Genomic DNA, 18,940 nt, shown 5'->3' with positions numbered 1-18,940 from the left:
GAAGCGCGATACATGTGGAAGGTGTGGTGGCGAGTCGCACACCGAGGGGGAATGCAAACACCTTCACGCGTTTTGCTACCGGTGCGGCAAACGAGGACATCTGCGCCGAATGTGCCAGTCCAGCACAAGTTTCCTTCGGCACGTATCGCACCCGGGAGGCCAACGACGCCAGGGCTCCTACGCAATGGCAGCAGCAGGGGACACGAGCTCGGATGACAGCGAAGCCCTCTACACTATTGCAGCGATTCTCCACCAAGAAGCCAGCATCCGCAAGGTTCGGCCAATTTAGAAGGACATTAATTGGAATAACGTCCCTCTTACTATGCTGGTGGACACAGGATCACCCGTGAGTGTCATCTCCGTAACTACGTTCCCGAAGTACGAGGCGCTGTGGCGGTCGTTGCGCAAATCACAGCTTAAGCTATCCTGCCTATTGGGCGAACTTCCAGTTGTCGGACAGCTCAGTATGACTGCTACGTGCGACGGGAAAGCCATTCCAGGTACGGTCATAGTGGTCGACAGCGTCGGACCATCTTTGTGTGGCAGAGACACAATCAAGGCATTCAAAGAAGCTGGGGTGGTAATGTTGTCACGTGTGGTCGCGAGTGTGCAACCGGTCGAGATAAAAGCTGCCAGCACGGAATTGAATGAGCTGCTCAAAGAATATGCTGACGTGTTTGCTCCAGGACTCGGCGTATGCAAGGGGGCCACCGGTGACATTGCAGCTGAAAGAGAATGCGTGACCAAGGTTTTTTAAGGCCCGTACGGTCCCCTACGCTTTGAGGCATTAAATGTCGGAAGCGCTGGACCAACTGGTTGCGCAAGATGTCCTGGCGCCTACAACCAGCTACCTTTAGACGGGGATGCCAAAAAGATGGCAGTCTTCAACATTCAGAAAGGCCTCTTCTGTTTCAACAGATTACCTTTTGGTGTAAGTTCTACTCCAGCTATATTCCAGGAGTGCAGGTGTACCTGGATGATATTATCATCGGTGAAAAAAAGGGCGATGTATCAAGGCTGAAGAGGGTGCTGCAGCGCCTGTGGGAGTACGGTCTCCAACTGCACAAGAATAAGAGCAAATTCCAGCAAGACGAAGTCACTCTTCTCGGCCTTCGGATCGATGCTAAGGGTCTGCGACCGAAGGACGATAACATCAAAGCCATTGTCGAAGCCCCAGAACCTACTTCGGTGAGTGAGTTGAAAGCTTTTCTCGGACTTGTAAATCATTACGGCAAGTTTTTGCCCAATCTGACCACTGTGCTGGCTCCGCTGTATGCCCTCATAGCTAAAGGGGCCAAGTGGCAGTGGAACAAGGAACAATAAGAAGCTGTGCAGAAAGTTAAGAAGGCAATTGTGGGTAAATGATGCCTGGTATGAACTACCAACAGACATGGTCTCTGCGGCATTTTCCACGTGCGGCATCTCGGCACCGCTTCCGACGACCAGCGGCAGCAGTGGCTCATAAGATGATGATCGCGACTGTGTCCTCGCAAGCGACGACGAGTCAGAGATGTCTCATGAATGAATAAATGTTTCTTTATGACTCGGCCTAGTGAAAAACTTTTTGGGCGAGCTAGGACCGCAGGGTGCGGCAGTGTCGAACTAAGTTCAGAGTCTTTTTTTTTTGCCCACAGGGGGTCGCGAGTTGGGGGGTCGACTTAAATCGGAGTCGACTTATAATCGGCAATATACGGTAACTGCAGTGTCTGGAACAAGTTACTGTTGCCTGCCTAATACTAGAGTCATTAGACACCTTTAGCATACCGTGTACCGTGTTACCGTTACCGTTACCGGAGTACCGGGAGCCCGACTGCGCATGCGCCGCCGTGTACCGTAAAAAACGCGCCCGAAAAGACTTTTAGCGTACCGTGCGCCTGTACCGTGTACCGTAGGCTCAACCGGAGCGCACCCTCGTGGCGGAAGTAAGAAAGAACGGAAAATAAAAAGCACAACACAAATAATAATGTAAGATGTAATGACAACAACGCCGCAAAAAGGAATCTTGTCTTATATGGTGAATTGTTTTATATATTTTTGAGATATGCACTAACAACAAACAAAATCGGCTTCAATAGTTATGTGAGTTACGTTCTCCCTCGGTCATCGTCATCAATCTACCTTCTCTCGAGTTTTTCTCGCATGGATGGTTTCTCGCGTGCTTTTGCTGGCATTTCATCATTTCGCTGGTATTGCTGCTTCGTCGTGTGTTTTTAATCGTGCGTGTATTGTGTGTAGCGACCGCACTCGTGCGTGAAAGGTCGTCGCAGCTTTAAGCATGCCGTACAGCGTCCTTGACGACCTCCTCCTGCTCGACGCGCTGTCATGGCAGGAGATCGAGGACATTTACGCGTTGAATGCCGAAGAGGAGGAGGGGCGACGATCTCTGGGAGAATATGGCTTCATAAACTTGAAGAACATGCCGGGTCGCACATTTCGCAATCTGTTCAGGTTCGCGAAGCACGATATGCATGACCTCCAACGCTGCCTCAAGATGCCCGATGTGGTGGTGAGCGCGCAGCGGGTGCAGGTGCCAGGTGACGAGGCGCTCTGCATGCTCCTGCGGCGTTTTGCCTACCCTAATAGGCTCCTGGACTTGGAAATCCTTTTCGGACGGCACACATCAGTGATTTCAAGCATTGTGGGCAAAGTAATGGCTCACATCGAGTATTACTTTGCTCACTTGCTTGCGGACCTGACGACGCACCGCTGGTTGACCCTTTCCAGCCTCGATGTTCTCTCGCAGGTGAGGTGATTTTTCGTTTCTGGGAAAAGCGGGAGGTTCCTAACCACCGTCTTCTTTTCTGTCTATTGTTTTTCGTTTTTCGCAGGCTGTCCACGCAAAAGGGGCCCCGCTAAAGAACTGTTGGGGCTTCATCGACGGGACGGCTCGGCGCATCTGCCGGCCGTCGGTGGACCAACAGGAATACTTTTCGGGACATAAAAGGTGCCATGTGCTGAAATATCAGGCAGTTATGGCTGCTAATGGCATCATCTGCCAACTTGACGGACCGTTTTGCGGACGACGCCACGATGCTGGTTAGTGTTTTTCCAGTTTCGCTCAGTCTTCGTGCGCAAAATGTAGTTACCCGAGACACGTTTAAAAATATTTATGACAGGACTGGTTGCATATGTTGTTGGTTTTTACGTATATGTGAAGCGGGACTGCGCTACGGGAGGTTGATCGTCGGAGAGAGTTGGAGGCTTTCCAGCAGTCGTGAAATTCCTTTGAATGCAGCTGCTTGTTTGCAACCTCTGATTGTCTCATTACCTGAACACTGTCGTCTGCCATAACGCATGGCTGCTCTGCGAGCTCTTACTGCCTGATGGATCACTTCTTAAGCATCATCACGGTCCTATTTTCCCTTTGATTATTTCTGTGATTTATCTCATTCAGTGTGATGTCTTCAGCTATTTCAGTGTCGTTACAGTCTCACATGGCTACATTCAACGACTAATATTATGGCTTCAGTTTCATGAATCTTGGCTGTAAGGATGTTGCTACATACATATTTGAACACTTGCAGCCTGGATGATCTTGTGTGGGAAGCAGTCCATGTCAAAGGTGATGTTTGTGCTAATTAAAAAGCAGTCTTCTCTTTCGCTCCATATTTTGTAGCCCTTGACTGTGTCTAGGTACTTAGCTAGTTAGCTAGCTCTTTTCTGTTTTTGGATCCAGTTTGGCTTGTTTGTTTTTTGGCTTCACATGCTTCTTTCTCAGTACCCAAACACACTCAGGTGGCTCAAGGTTATTTCTGTGCTATATAGAGAGCTCTGGCTGCTTCAGCTCAGAGCGCTTTCTGTGTTTTTTTTCTAATCTGACTTGCAGTGGCAACTGCATTAGCCTGGAGTGCCTTACTTACACTTTATTTTATAAGAAGGCATGCCGTTATATCAAAAGATGTTTGGTTCAACCTTTCAGTACTCTGTTCCGATCTGGCATGTCAAGAAGAGTATGTTGATACTCTATGCCGTGCCTCGATACGTACTGGTTGCATTTTTTGGTTATGTGTATTAGCTACTATGCGGGTCTTGATTTCTGGTGCCATGGAAGGACTTCCACTATGTGTATATACTCGTCAAACTTGTGGGCACTGAGTGCACTGTGATGTCAAACGCCTATGTAGTGTGAAACACCTCTGCAGCGTCAAATGCCTCTCTGAACGGTCAAACACCTGGCAGTAAGACACGTTGCTGGGCAAGTTGGTGCACAATTTGAGAAGATGTGTAAAAAAGGATGGCTTCATTTCTCAAGTCAGACGCCTCAATAACGAGACACATGGGAGCTAAAGAATTCTTTGTTAGAAGGGTTTGTTATACGAGGAAGTAAGTAACTGCATCTATGGCTGTCCTGATACAGTCTATGCTGAGAACGTGCAGAGTCGGAAGGTCCCAGAGGGACGCAGTAAACAGTTACAATCGTCAAGCGCCTGTTTTGTTTTACGGATTAGCACCACCCTTGGCTCTTCGGCCGATTTGAAGTCGCTGTCTGCTTGGTTGTCCTCGTGAGTCTCTCAGTTGTCTTTAATTGCTTTGTGACCTGTTAGCAGATGAACACCCTGCCATTGAGTAAGGTGTACTCTTCGAGAAGCACTCTTGATTCTCTGTTGACATGCTTTGATAGGTGCCAAGCAATCCTTGGAGATGCGTGGCAGCACTGACAGCACTACAATTGTCGGCACAGTTGCTGACAACGTCATTAGCAGAGTTGTGAGCTGCAGTAAACCCAGCTCTTTGGTAGTAGTTACATACAGGGCTGTGTGACACGTGCCACTAGGCTGGTAGCCTAGCATTCACTTCGGTTGGGTCTTCAGCCATGTTGCAGAGGTGCAAGAGAATCCGGTGCACCAGTGATGTACTGCAAATGGCTTCCATAGACTGTATTATGCCTTGGTCGAGTGGCTGCAGCATGGTTGAGCAGTTCACCAGCATGAAAATCACATCTGCGTGCTCCAGAAACTGAATTTTGTTGCGTACTGAACAGCTGTCTGTCAACAGAGAGATCTTGCACTTTCAAGTCAGTCAACCAATTGACAAGGAATTTCACCAACACTGCTCTTGCTAAAGGGCAGCAAAAAAACATGGTCAGTGTGGTACTCTGGTAATAGTAACCCAGCACATGGTGTGCTAAATTTTTCTACTTAAGGTAGACTTGAGCCATGTCTCTCCTAATTTTGTGGTACACATGTCAAGGTGGTAAGACAGGTGCATGGATAAAACGAAGAGTAATTTCTCGTGCCTTCATCTCATCTACATCGTCGACATTCACATGCAGTGCATCAAAGTGTACGTGCTGCTAGTAGTAGCATAGCACTTTTTTCATGTATGTTTATGCCCCTCCCCAAGTTTACTGCTTTACGAACACATTTCTCACAATTGCAGGTATTTTGCGGCAGACCATGCTGTACAATAACCTTGAAAAGCTTGTGCAAGGGCACAAGTATGTCATTTATGGAGACCCTGCGTATCCCCTTCGACCTCTACTGTTCAAGCCCTATGGAGGTTCAAATCTGCAGCCTGACGAGGCCCACTTCAACCGTGCCATGAGCACGGTACGACAAGCCGTGGAGTGGGGCTTTGGCAAGGTGGCTGGCGACTTTGCATTTGTAGATTACCACAAAAACCAGAGGCTTCATGTGCAGGCTTTAGGGCGCATGTACAAAGTCGCCACCCTCCTTGCCAACTGCCATACATGCCTGTATGGCAGCCAAGTGACAGATTTTTTTGATTTGGATGCTCCAGCACTTGATGAATATTTAGTGCCATTTTGAAGAGGTCACACCATTGATTTCCTCGAGGGTAAATTTGGATTATTAAATATATGTTCATCCTTGCATGCAAAACATGCTGCTAGAGCTGGGTGCTTGTTTTCCTGAATCAATTTCAGTAGGAGATATAGGAGATAAAGTGAGCCAGCTTCAGTCCTCAATGAAATTTGACCCTACGTGGAAACCTATGCATGTAACATTCATTATCTTTTCTCTAGCAGTGCTGTTTACGGATATGCATGCACTCAGTATGACTTGCATTATGCTAGCAGTGACTTCAGCGTGCTTTGTGCTATAGAGGAATTCCATGTTCTGTAAAAGACACTGCAGAAAGCCATTTTTTTTTTTGGCTGGCAGATACATGAATTTTATCCGTCGCAGCCCTTTTCATGTTGAACCAGGAAATAGTGCAGAGCCAGACATTTAACCTTCACATGAAAGCATATCGACACCCTTGGAGAGCAAATAGGGAGGAGAAGCAAGAGTCTCGGACAACAGATTGCATTCCTCCAGATTTATGTTTTATTTATTTGCTTGAGGAGGGTGTCTATGAGATTGAGGTGAATTTTTTGCTGCTGCATCATTTCCTCCATCATGCGTGAATGTTGCGTTCTTTCTTCAGCAATTATTCTGCGCAATTCAGCGCGCTCAGTAGCCATTATGGCTTCGTTCTTTAATCTCTCTTCTGAGAGAATGCGGCGGAGTTCCGCCCTCTCTTCGGCTAAAATGCGGCGCTCTTCGGCCCTCTCTTCTGAGCGCATAATGCGCTCATTCTCTTTATTTTGAGCCGCAAGGTCCTGCTTCTGCTTTTTGAGGACAAGTCGCTGCTCCTCAAGGTCCAGGCGGCGGCTTTCGATGGTTCCGCGCCCCTGCAAATAATCCAAAGTCGCAGAACTCCTGTTCTGCAGTCCTGTATGAAAAAAATTCAACGGAGTGGTGAATGCACCTCGCAGAGCTGAATTTGCAATTAAAAATATTGGGCAGTGCTTAGCATGTGAAATGTTGCTCTGCGCTAAGGTAGTGTTATGCATGCTGAAACGAATTGCAGCATCCATATTCGTCCTTTTAATTACTAATGCCATGTTCTGATGCATTGCACATAAAGGCTAATACTGACATGGTAAAGTGTTTGCACATGCAAGTGTCATATGTGCCAGTGCAGGCCATAAGGGTTTTTCGGTAGAAGCGATCATGTAATCTTTCAAAAAATAGTCTGCTTACCTCGCAATGGCATCATGCGAACACCAGACGGTGTCTGGCATGAACCAGCAGTTGCTGGATGTAGAGGGCTGCGAACAGCAGCGATGCTGTCAGCTGGTGTTTCTGCGGAGGTGCCTGCTGCAACATCACTCCGCACTGCTGTATCAAGTGTAGTCCGACTACCCGGCAGATCTTGATCCTGGGTAGTCTCGCAGCTGGCATCGTCCGTATAGATGTTGAGCAGGATGTCCTGCGGGGATTGACTGGTGCTGTGGTCTGGAGTAATAAATTGTTATGTCAAGTACAGAGTGTCACATGGGCAGCATGTCATAATTCGTGCAACCTCATTTTGTTCTGCTTGCTTTATACAAAATAAAATTGTGTTTGCAAGTCTGCACCAATTTATGCACCATCAGCAAGCACAGTGGCACAACAACTCCTGGTCTACACGTTCATCGTTATAGAAAAAACATGCATATTTTCTTAAGTGAAAAAATGGTGGATATGTCCATACGCAGGCAGTGACGTCATGATGGCAAAAAATGTTTTGTAATAAAATATAGCAAAGCAGACATTTCACTGGATTCAGATATATTGCAGCACAGTGAACAATTGAAATTGTAACAGTCGCAAATCAAAGGTATTAACAGCAGATTGCTTTTTATCCCATTGCTGCTGACACTGTAGCCTAATGTACTCGGGAACTGTTTGGTAACAAGGTGTCTAGAATGTAGAGGCTGGTTAAACGTATAACTAAGATTTTCTCTTACCTCTCGCTCGAGCTGACGCCCTGGCGTAAGACACAACTGTGGCTGCTCGCCTCTCTCTGTCTGCCTCCCTCTTGTCATTCTCGGCGGTGGCGGTGGCAGACGGAGGGCGCGGCCGCAGCTGCAACTCTTCGGGCGCCTTCGCCCTCTTGGCCGGTGCCTTCGGCTTGTAGCCATGGTCCCGCGCCAGGTCGGCGACTTCTTGTAACAGCTGGTCGCGGGTGGTGTACTCCTCTTCTGTTCCCGACCTGTTTAAATAAGAAAGACCGCTGTGACTTCCGAGTGTACTTCGTGAATTTCGAAGTATTACGCGATTAAGACGCGAGGAACACTTACCTCCTCAAATTCCTTCTGTCCTTCCGCAAGAAGTGCGTAAGGATCAGGTCGTGCCTTTCCCTGACGCTGCGCATGGTGAAGTTGCGGCCTGTGGACGCGTTCACGTTGTTAACAACGTCCGACCACCTGGCAGCATCAGCGAAAGGCACGAACCGCAGCACTTCTTGCAGAAGGACGATGTCTATCGCTGGTGTGAAGCGATTGCGTTCACCACCCCCTTCAGGTCGCTGCGGCAGCGGGGCAGGCTGTGATGGTTGCGGGCACGCCATGGAGAAGCTGTAGAGAAGCTGTCAATTGCAAAGCGTGCTACTCTCCACGTGTTGTTGTTGTGATTTTTGACTTGAAATGGATGCGACATCGTTTGGCTCACGACCAACCGCGTTGACGCTGGCAGGCTGCCAACACCAGTGCAGTACATGATTATTCTAATAAAAAAAGATAGGATGTTTTTTTTTTTTTTTGTGGGGGGAAGAGGAGTTAGAAATTAAATATCAATGCAAAAAAAAAAAGAAAAAAAATAGACCAGGCGCGGGTGTCGAACCACTTACCTTTCACCGGACAGCGGCGGGAGGCGAACGCTGTACGCCTCGGCTATATACGCAATGCTGAACGCAGTTGTTTGTATTTAAGCTTACTGTTGAAATTGCGGGTTACATCGTTTCAGCGCTCAGACTTTCATTTCAGCCCTAGAAAGCGAACTGGCCCTCCCAACTTGAGATTCCTTTTCTGCCTTGCGCAGACTACGCTTGCTCACCTACACAGGCATATTTCGGCGCTTTTGGGGTGAGAGCACTGGCGTCCGATCATCCCAACGCCCAGAATCGGAGCCCGCTTACTCGTTCAGAAATTTCTCACGTTAGTGCACAATGCAATAACTGAAATAATTTAAGCAAGCGAAAGTAAACAGGACATAATATACTGCTCAGGTCGCGTCACTTGGCCAAATGGGTGTGCGAGTCTTCGCTGAAGCGCTAATTGTGGGCTACTCGCTTGATATGCCGCCGCGCTATGCTCGCCATCGGCGACTTTTTCACGCAAAATCATCACAAGCAGCAGTAGCAGCTTCGAACCGAGATTAGGGCACTGTTTATCGGAAATATGATCAATAATGGCCATTGAAGGGAGAGAGACAGCACAAAACGCTAATTTCTAGTACTAAAATCAAGGCGCAAGCTGTCGGCCATTACGTTATCACGGTAAGAAGCGCGTCCCGGTACCGTGGTCGCCTACGGTAAAAGTCGCGCATGCGCAGTCGTGTCCCCGGTACTCCGGTAACGGTAACGGTAACACGGTACACGGTATGCTAAAGGTGTCTATTTGCTTTCTTGGCATCACAGCGTGCCTTACTATGTGTGCTTTTATTGCTTTGTGTTGCTTGAAAAGCTAGTATAACCATGTAAACGATGTTCATATGAATCGTTATTTCCACAGAAGCGGCGCTAAGAGCATTGGACTGCTGGGAATCGAACTCAACCTAACGGCTGTACTAACAGAGGCAGCTATGCATTTAGACTAGCCCTAAAATTCTGCAGGTCCAAGCGGGATGATTTAGCTTCTAAATGTGTCTTTCTTTTCAGGCAACTGGTGGCCATGTACCCAGAGGAAGGGAGCCGGCAGTTGTTCCCGGAGGATAACCTCAGTCCACCCAAAAGTGCACAGTGCCCTTCAGCAGCTTGACAAGTTCAAAAAAAAGTGGCAAGATTGCATGGCTCGGATTTAATGTGCTTATGAACTCTGCTATTGAAGCTTATTGGATTATTGTGTAGCTCAGATTTAGTGTGTTCATGAACTCTGATATCGGATTAGATATTGGATTTAGTAGCTTTATTTATATCATTCAATGTACATTCTGTGTATAGCTTGCTTTTTGCTATTTTTTGTATCTTTGTGTTCCTAATTAAAACTTTTTCAAACTATTTCATTTATATGCAATAATTATTCCTAGATTGCATTTCTACCTGAACATTTCGAAGGAAATGCAAAAAAGTACTGCATATAGGCACATGTATATGTACAAATTTTGTGGCTTTTCTAGCTTTATACACACAGATGTGTTATTGCATCAACTACAAGTGAAAGGCTACAGATATGACAAATTTGCCATGCATAGCATGCCTCTGACCTGAACGTGGGCCTGACACCGATCAAAAAATACGGGAGTGTAACATTGCGTATTATGTGCCATAAAGCATTGAACAGCATGTGTTCACTCAACATTCAAAACTGGCCATGGACTGCTGATAAATGCTACAGGACATGCATATCTTAGCACCTTTGCTATGTAATGTACAGTGCAGCATCACAACAGAACATGGGATGTAGCCGTATAAACAGATCATGTCATGTTAACTCAGTTGCAGCACATGTAACGTCAGCATAAAAACAGCACATACACCGTGTAGACAAAACATTTGACTTCAGAACAGAGTACATAGCATGTGTGCACTAACCTTGCTGCCACTGAATGCACCGCACTACTTCACCACGGGGCACATGCACAATGGAGTGGCACAGCACATGTGGCAACAAGGTTAGCGCCCACATGTTACGTACTTTTGTGCAATTTTTTCTTAGAAACGTGGAGGCTAACAAAGAGGGTTAGGCTTAAGTTAAGGACTATGCTGCAAGCTATGGATAGAAAAATGATAGGTGTAACATTAAGAGATCGGAAGCGAGTGAGGAAGCGAGTGAGTGAGGGAACAAGCACGGGTTAATGACATGCTAGTTGAAATCAAGAGGCAGAAATGGGCTTGGGCAGGGCATGCAATGCGAAGGCAAGACGACCGCTGGTCCTTAAGGGTAACAGAGTGGATTCCTCTGGTATGCCCAGAAGTGAGCGCATGCATGGTGACACCCGACTTCAGTGTTTCACTGTACAGTGCTGTTGTTACGTCGTGTCGCGGGGCACACCAGAGTTAATTGCGCGAACTGCTCTTTATACGCATTGTAGCCAGTGCCGGACAAAATCCTCGTACTGTATTGTAAAAATAGCGTGCACTCATTTCAGCCGACGGTGACGAGCGCCGGACGCACAAGATAAGGGTATGATGGATGCAGTTTTCCACTCGCGCATTTTATTTACTTTTGACTGCGCCTTTACATACCATCCGCATGTATCTAAATAAAGATTTTTGAAAAGTACTGTCTAGTTTTTACATCGTTTATCAGCTGCCACAATTTTGGCCGCGATTTGCGTCATCTGGAACGAATTTTCTAAGAAACCGAGTGAAGAGGTGCGTCTTATACACCGGTGCGACTTATGTATGTTTTTTTCCGGATAAACAGCCATTTGGAGAGGGATGCGACTTATACAAAGGTGTGACTTATACACCGAAAAATACGGTACTTTCACCACGTCATCACATTAAAGTGGCAGCACTGTTCAGCTGGACCACTATGGCTGTTGTCATCAACCGGCCACATAGATGGTTTCGTGGATCTCGGCAAGTTTACATCTAATGAGGACAAACACACCATGAGACCATGGAATGGTTCTGATTTTCATGCTGTTTGTTGGAAAATGGACCAAAATTTTTGCAGCAGTTGCAACAAGAGGAAATATTAGCAACAGAACCTTAACCAAGATCATGACTGAAGCCATAATTTTGGCAGATAAACCAGGCCTGAAGGTTGACTACGTAACATCAGACAGCGCAAGTTGGAATCAACACATGTGGACATTAATTGGCATCAAGGCGTCCTTGGATCACATTAAGCGCAGTGCACCACACCCTGTAGACGAGCACTGTCAACTTTTCTTCATATCAGACTTCCCTCATCTCGTGAAGTGCCTTTGAAACAGGATGTTGTGCTTGGATTTTCAAACACCGCTTTGGCAAATACTTATGACAAAGCGGCATGCTTAACAGTTTTCTGTAATTTTTGTTCCAGTCATTCTAACTGGGAGTAAATATTTACTGATTTTCCTTACTTGCAGGAGACAATGCGAACTATTCGCAAAGCAGTGGAGCTGGACGGAAGCAATGTTACCCTGCAGGCCATGCATGGCATCACACCCAGCCATATGAACCCTAGCAATTTCGAGAAAATGAGCCTCCTTGGCGTTGCAGCTCGAAAAAGTAATTCATGGGCTTCAGCTGCACAAAGCCAAGTTTGAGAGCCTCTGTGCGGCAGCATAACAGTGGCAGTGCACTTTTACGAGTAAGTACTGCATATCACAGAGTGATAACTCCACTACTTCAGATGCAAAGAAAATGCCTCGTTTTGTCAACCTGACCTTCAACTGACAAGTCTCGCTTAGTATAGTGTGCTACAGTGAACTGGTGCATGACCACATGACTAACTGAACACTTTATTTCTTACTTGTCTAATTAAGTTAAAATGTTAATTGTGATTAAAACTGAACCTGACAGTGCATCAAGTCATATGTCGTTGGGCAGCTTATGTTGAGTGTAACTGCACTGGATTAATTGTAGGCAATAAAAATTAGCATTAATTACATAACTGCAAATAAAAATTGAAATTGCTACAGCAACATCATATAGTGTTTAATAGCTCACGTCAAGTATGATTATACTGGACTGATTGTAGGTTTTAATTATTTACTGTTAATTAGTAACTGTGAATAAACACTGATCTTTCTACTATACAATCAAGTAATATTGTTGCATAGCTTATCGAAGTACAATTGCACTAAGCTAATTGCAGGTTTAATTTAAATACATTTAATAGGGTAATTGCAATTAAATATTGAACTTTATGCCACAACATCGTCATATATGTTGGATAGCTTCTGTTGAATATCACTGCATTGGGCAAATCGTAGGTTATTATTAGCTGCCAATAAAAAGTTACTAGTGATTCGATATTAAACTTTATGCTGCAGTTTCAAGTCACATACAGATGGATAGCTTATATCAAGTAAGATTGAAATACGCTAATTGCAGGTCCTCATTAAGTGCCGTTAGTTAATTGTGACTAAAAAAAGAAATTCACACTAAAGCAGCCACTCATCGTTTAAAAGGTCTCAACAAGTAGAATCCAAAAACAAACACCAAACCACGCTAAGCCATGCAAAACCGAGCCATCGCTCATCTACCTCGGTTGAACCATGATTAAACCACTGCCACTTTGTTTGCTGTTTAGCCAAATGTATTAACATAACACCTTGAATAGTTCTTAGCTGCACATTCATCTCGTAACACTGCTCCTGCAGGACCATTCATGACGTTGTCAAGTCATGACATCATGCTTTCCAACTGAAGCACTGCATCCCAACTCTACATTAGCCAACAAGTTTAATTCTTTTCTGTCGTTTCTGTCAAGAGTGGCAGCGCCACACAAATGAGCAACGGGGCTTTCTAAGTCAGTGCACAGTAACCGGACTGCGTGTAACACTATGCAGTACCTTGTCGCTGTTCAAGTACCTGACTGAACATATAGGTTTCAAGTACGTAATGAAAAGCAGGGTGAGCCAAGACCGCGTGGAACATCTTTTTGGCAGCGTCAGGCAGTCATCGGGATGCAGTACTCATCCTACACCTCAGCCGGTGTGGGATGAGCTTCAGCAATCCTGTGCACTTGTGTCAAAAGGACACTGCGAGCCTGCTGTTGTAAATTCACTCTTGATTGCAGATGCTGGAGAGCTGAGAGAGAGAAACTGATTGACAGATTTCTCGATGCTGGAAACTTGGAAGCAGCCGACGACCTGCTCACAAAAGCTGTGCCTGACCATTCTTCCGTTGTTGTGGCATCAAACGACTGCAGGCTAACATTTTATATTGCTTAATACATATCGTGAAAGTGCGTTCTAAAAACGGGTTGTGAAAGGTACCTTAAACTTTTTTTGCTCACCAAGGAGGCAGCGGACAATTTGAACATGGCTGAGCTTGTCCGTTTAAAGGATAATGCCTTAAACTTCTTTTGCTCACCAAGGAGGCAGCGCACGATTTGAACATGGCTGAGCTTGTCCGTTTAAAGGACAATGCCTTAAACTTTTTTTGCTCACCAAGGAGGCAGCAGACAATTTGAACATGGCTGAGCTTGTCCGTTTAAAGGATAATGCCTTAAACTTCTTTTGCTCACCAAGGAGGCAGCGCACGATTTGAACATGGCTGAGCTTGTCCGTTTAAAGGACAATGCCTTAAACTTTTTTTGCTCACCAAGGAGGCAGCGGACAATTTGATCATGGCTGAGCTTGTCCGTTTAAAGGATAATGCCTTAAACTTCTTTTGCTCACCAAGGAGGCAGCGCACGATTTGAACATGGCTGAGCTTGTTCGCTGAAAAGACAATGGTGGGTTACTTTACCAAGCAAGCTGTTCAAATTTGTGGCTCCCCTCGAAGAGTCATTCATAACATGCTTTAGCCTTTCCGAGCTGCACTCTGAAAGCGTGCTTGATGTTTTGGATCGTTAAGGAAAAGCAGCAACCCAAGCTTGGATGCCCACAACACGCTCAAACCATAGCTGCAGAAATAACTTCATTTTACCTAACAACTTGTCTGCATTTCTTCACAAAGAGCATTAATCCAGTCAACAACAACAGGCGTCAAAGCACCTTAAATTCAGTAGGTTCTGAACGAGTCAATGGCAGGGAACTTGTGGATTTTTGCAAACATTTTTTCTTGTCATCATTTCTGCACTGAAGTTAGCTAAAAGCTTCATATGATGTTCATGTGCACATAGAGCTGTTACATCATTTTTATAATTATTACTATATCAAAAACACCAAAACTCCCATTATAGCAGTAAACAGATCATAATTACAAGCGAATTGACTACACTAAACCATATATGAGCTCAAAACACAGCACAAAATTTAGCTTCAACGGTTTACTTCTGAAAGTGTGCGAATAATAAATGGCTGTGGGAACACATTCTAAATGACATTGCTTGGGGGTCTTGATCTTCAAACCACAGTAATGGTCACGCAAATAATTTACTCTGCATGTCATGCTGATGGCTTGTCGCTCTGCAGTGGCGTTTTGTGCCAAAAAATCACTCTGCAAGTCAGAGTTTAGCCGACGACGCGACAATAGGAATGTTGTATCCTTGCGTAGTAACTATAGACGTGCTTTTCCGACACGCGTTTTAATCCTTAACAAGGCTAGTGATTGTAACTTACGGACGGGGAACAACAAGAAGGAATATATGTGCAATTCTAATTCGTAAACGAGATGAAAAACGCAAGATAACACAAAAACTTTTCAAAATTACGTGAATTCCTGTGCTATGAAAAGTTGCAGTGGCGCCACCTCATGGCGTCAATTAGAAAATGGCTTGCCTGCCTGCGCCTTGCCGTTCGCACCACCAGAGATTATTCTATTACACTATATCCAGTACTGTGTTGTTTGTCGCAAAAACCAGTTCCATAGCTAAAATACATTAATGCAAACAAAGCTGAGTTCCGTGCCTGCGACCGTGCGGAAAATGGAACTGACGGGTGGCAGCGAGGTGTTTGCCAGAACAGAGCAAGCGGGTAAGTTTGTTATCGCACAAGTCACGGCCCCAAACGCACTTTTCCCGAATGCCAAATGCCAGCAGTGCTCCCAACCAGAACTTTCGGTTCAGCTGGGAACAACGCTTGGGTTAGCAGCACAATTGGTGCTAACATGCGCTCTCTGCGTCACCGTCACAAAGGAGTCATCATCGCGCAGAAAGGCCGTAGAATTTTTTAATGCAAACTTGAGGGCTATGCAAGCTGTAAAAAGCATTGGCAAAAGGGAACAGCTTTGACCGATTTCTCGTCGATTATGAATGTGTCCCATAGAGGGTTACACCCTAAGACATTTCAAAAACATCTGAAATCTGAATTCCAACCGGCTAGTGAGATAGCTGTTGGCAATATTTTTTTCTGATGCTGTGGCAGCTGTGTGCACTGTTTACAGTGAGATGGACGCTACCTTTAATAATAATATTAGAGTTGTCTATGATGGGACGTGGTTGACACGTGGCCCTACGTCTCGGATAGGTGTTGGTGCTGTCATTGAGTTTAGAGGCCTTGCACTCTATAAAGCGGGAGTGCTCCACAATGTACTCTTGAGGGTAGCCTAAGTGTTGTCCAAGTTTTCTGCCTCAATATATAAAAAATTAAGCTGTGCTCAAATTTCGCATTACAAAAAACCATAATCGTTGGTCAAGCTTTTTTTTCATTAGCCTGCATCTGTGCAACCCTTTGCAGCACTGCCTGCTGCATCCGCACCTTCCGCAGCCGTGGCAGCTGCATCTGCCACTGCTCCACCTGCCCGTGCTGCATTTGCCTCTGCTACAGCTGCACCTGTGGCATCAGCACGTGCGGCATCGGCACCTGCGGCACCGGCATCTTTGGCATCGGCAACTACTACATCGGCGGCCGCTACATCAGCGACTGCTACGTCTGCAGCTGCTACATGGGCACCTACAGTAGATGCCGCTTTGGCCGAGGCGTTTGCAGCTCCCTCCTGTGGCAGCCACCTCTGAGCCACCACAGAGCCCCATTCCTGGATCCCTGGCTTGTGTGGACATCATACAGGGTGGTTTGGGCAGCCAGGATGAAGGACCCACCGGAGAAAGCCCACAAGTTTGCACATCAGCAGAGGATGGGAGGGTATGTGTAAAGATACAGCTTAATGATATTTAACATTAGTAGTAAAGTCACTGCTTAGCGATTTCCCATAATAATGAAGTCAAGAGAATGAAACTCTTCTGTCCTGTGCCACAGGCACTGACAGGGTGGCAGAAGCAGTGTACATTCACAAGGAGCAAATTTACTGGGCAATTACTATTCAGACAGCAAGGAGATGCTTTGGGCCAATTGGGCTGACATGTTGGAGAGGAGGAATAACCTGTGGAGGAATGGAATAAGGAGATGCCTGTGACAGGCATCTCCTTCGTTTTTTGTGTTTGTTTCGATTTCTTTCCTTAGACATCTCGCGCGTTTTATGTGTCCTTATCTTAGTTCTCGCAATGTAACGGTGTTACGTACGCTATGTGCAGATGCAACCTTTGCTGCAACATCTCTTTTTTCCCAGTAAACTTCAGTTGCTAGTTACCGCTCGTCCTGTCCTCTTCTCATTCTTCAATGCATCATTTCCGTCTCCTAGCCCTGTTTCTCATTTCTGCATGCTGCGTTCTGCTATCAGCCGTCACTATGCATCCATCACAGAGAATGTTTTGGACGTTGATAGGCCATGCAAGCTCCGCCTTCTCAGGAACTCTAGATGCTTACCGCGCAGGCAAGAGCATGACCACTGCCTGCGGTGGGTGCAAGGACCCTAGGTTCTCGCGATTCCGCAAAAAAAATCAGATTTTAGCTCTACCCCCCCCTTTCACAAAGAAAAAAGAGGGGGGGGGCAAGTTGAAATACAGAATAAACGAATAGGTTCAAGTTATTTAAAAGGCAATGCTTCAAAGGAGCGCGGCACAGTCTAGCGAAGCAAATCCTCCATTACGGTAATGCACGCACATCACGCAGCAGCAGCCGTGCCGTCATGATCCGTGCCGCCGGTGCTCGGCATTTCGAGCTGTCCAGCTCCAGCACCCGTTTGCCCTTCTTTGCTGTCCCTACTTCGCTCAACTTCTGCAATGCCTTTTATTTCGTAACGACCCGTACCTCCTTTCCGCATCCACACCCACAAATATGCACTTGCTCGCCCCGCGTTTTGCTTCAAAAAAATCACTGAAAAGCGGGCTTCTCCTCGCGACTCGCAAGCCTAATGGCAAAGGTTGCTTTTGCAACATTGCACAGCTCGAGAAAAAAAAATAAACACTTGCGGATTCTTTATGAGTTCATGGAATGTAAAAATTTTCGCCGCAGAAAGTGAATCGGCCCTAGCATATGACGTAAACAAGTCGGTGAATTACCTGCGGTGCTTGAGACGTTGCAGCGGATTCCTTTTGCAGCCGGCTCCATGTCGTCTGCCGCGGAATTTTCGGTGATAGCGCATTTGGCTCCAAACAGGCGCGGTAGCGCTTTTTGGGGGGCATGTTAGAGCACCTCCTTTGCACGCTTGTAACAGGCTTGTACAAGTAGATGAGGCGTTGGATTGTATAAGGTGCAAGAACGAGCACACTGAAGACAGATGGAACGCACAACGAAGGAGACGACGACAGACTGCGCGGGAAATTCCGCGCACCTGCCTCTCTTTTTTTTTTATAGCAAGCTTCAATGCGTGCCCGCCTCTCCCAGCAAGGCAAACGCTACAATCTAGCCAAAAAGAAAGTGGCGCTTACAAAGTTAACTACTACATTTGCAACATATAATACAGATAATAACTCAATCTGTTTCAGAGCAACGTGCTAAAGCTGTGTGCAGTCTCATCAGCATGCAAGTTTTTGTTTGACAAGACTGCAGCGCCACACACACCATTACGTTGTCAAAAGATCATGTAGAGAGTTTGTTCCAACCTCCTTGGTTTGTTCTTACTGCACGACGCTGGTGACGCTTGCCTTGCTCACGAGTGTGCATCAGCAGTGCAATGGTTTTTTACGTATACGTTAAGTTTCTGCTGGACAACGGAAAAAAAGTGGCTTCGTCTGTTCTCGTAAAAGGTTTTCATGTAGAGAGTTTGTTCCAACCTCCTTGGTTTGTTCTTACTGCGCGACGTTGGTGACGCTTGCCTTGCTCACGAGTGTGCATCAGCAGTGCAATGGTTTTTTACGTATACGTTAAGTTTCTGCTGGACAACGGAAAAAAAGTGACTTCGTCTGTTCTCGTAAAAGGTTTTCATGTAGAGAGTTTGTTCCAACCTCCTTGGTTTGTTCTTACTGCGCGACGTTGGTGACGCTTGCCTTGCTCACGAGTGTGCATCAGCAGTGCAATGGTTTTTTACGTATACGTTAAGTTTCTGCTGGACAACGGAAAAAAAGTGGCTTCGTCTGTTCTCGTAAAAGGTTTTCATGTAGAGAGTTTGTTCCAACCTCCTTGGTTTGTTC

General features: G+C 46.0%; 3 protein-coding genes across 10 annotated transcripts in view; 1 reads left to right on the top strand and 2 right to left on the bottom strand.

The window, feature by feature from the left end:
* The window catches only part of LOC149345578 (uncharacterized), a 145,518-nt gene that overhangs the window by 63,186 nt on the left and 63,392 nt on the right, over window positions 1–18,940 (bottom strand). The window lies entirely within an intron of this gene.
* On the top strand, window positions 1,940–6,766 carry LOC149345581 (uncharacterized). Its single transcript, XM_089586141.1, has 3 exons — window positions 1,940–2,743; window positions 2,829–3,036; window positions 5,380–6,766. The coding sequence occupies exons 1-3, from the start codon at window positions 2,276–2,278 to the stop codon at window positions 5,766–5,768; spliced, it is 1,065 nt and encodes a 354-aa protein (XP_089442267.1). The 5' UTR covers window positions 1,940–2,275; the 3' UTR covers window positions 5,769–6,766.
* Window positions 5,464–17,306, bottom strand: LOC149345580 (uncharacterized). The gene is made up of 4 exons (XM_089586140.1): window positions 8,069–17,306; window positions 7,736–7,980; window positions 6,987–7,241; window positions 5,464–6,675 (listed from the first exon to the last, which is right to left on the bottom strand). Exons 1-4 carry the CDS (start codon window positions 8,335–8,337, stop codon window positions 6,281–6,283), a joined length of 1,164 nt encoding a protein of 387 aa, XP_089442266.1. The 5' UTR covers window positions 8,338–17,306; the 3' UTR covers window positions 5,464–6,280.

This window comes from Amblyomma mixtum, chromosome 4 (assembly GCF_055824585.1).
Source record: "Amblyomma mixtum isolate Tamu chromosome 4, ASM5582458v1, whole genome shotgun sequence".
Lineage (NCBI taxonomy): Eukaryota > Metazoa > Arthropoda > Arachnida > Ixodida > Ixodidae > Amblyomma > Amblyomma mixtum.
Note: the sequence above shows the minus strand (reverse complement) of the source record. Positions and strands in the feature narration are given on the sequence as shown.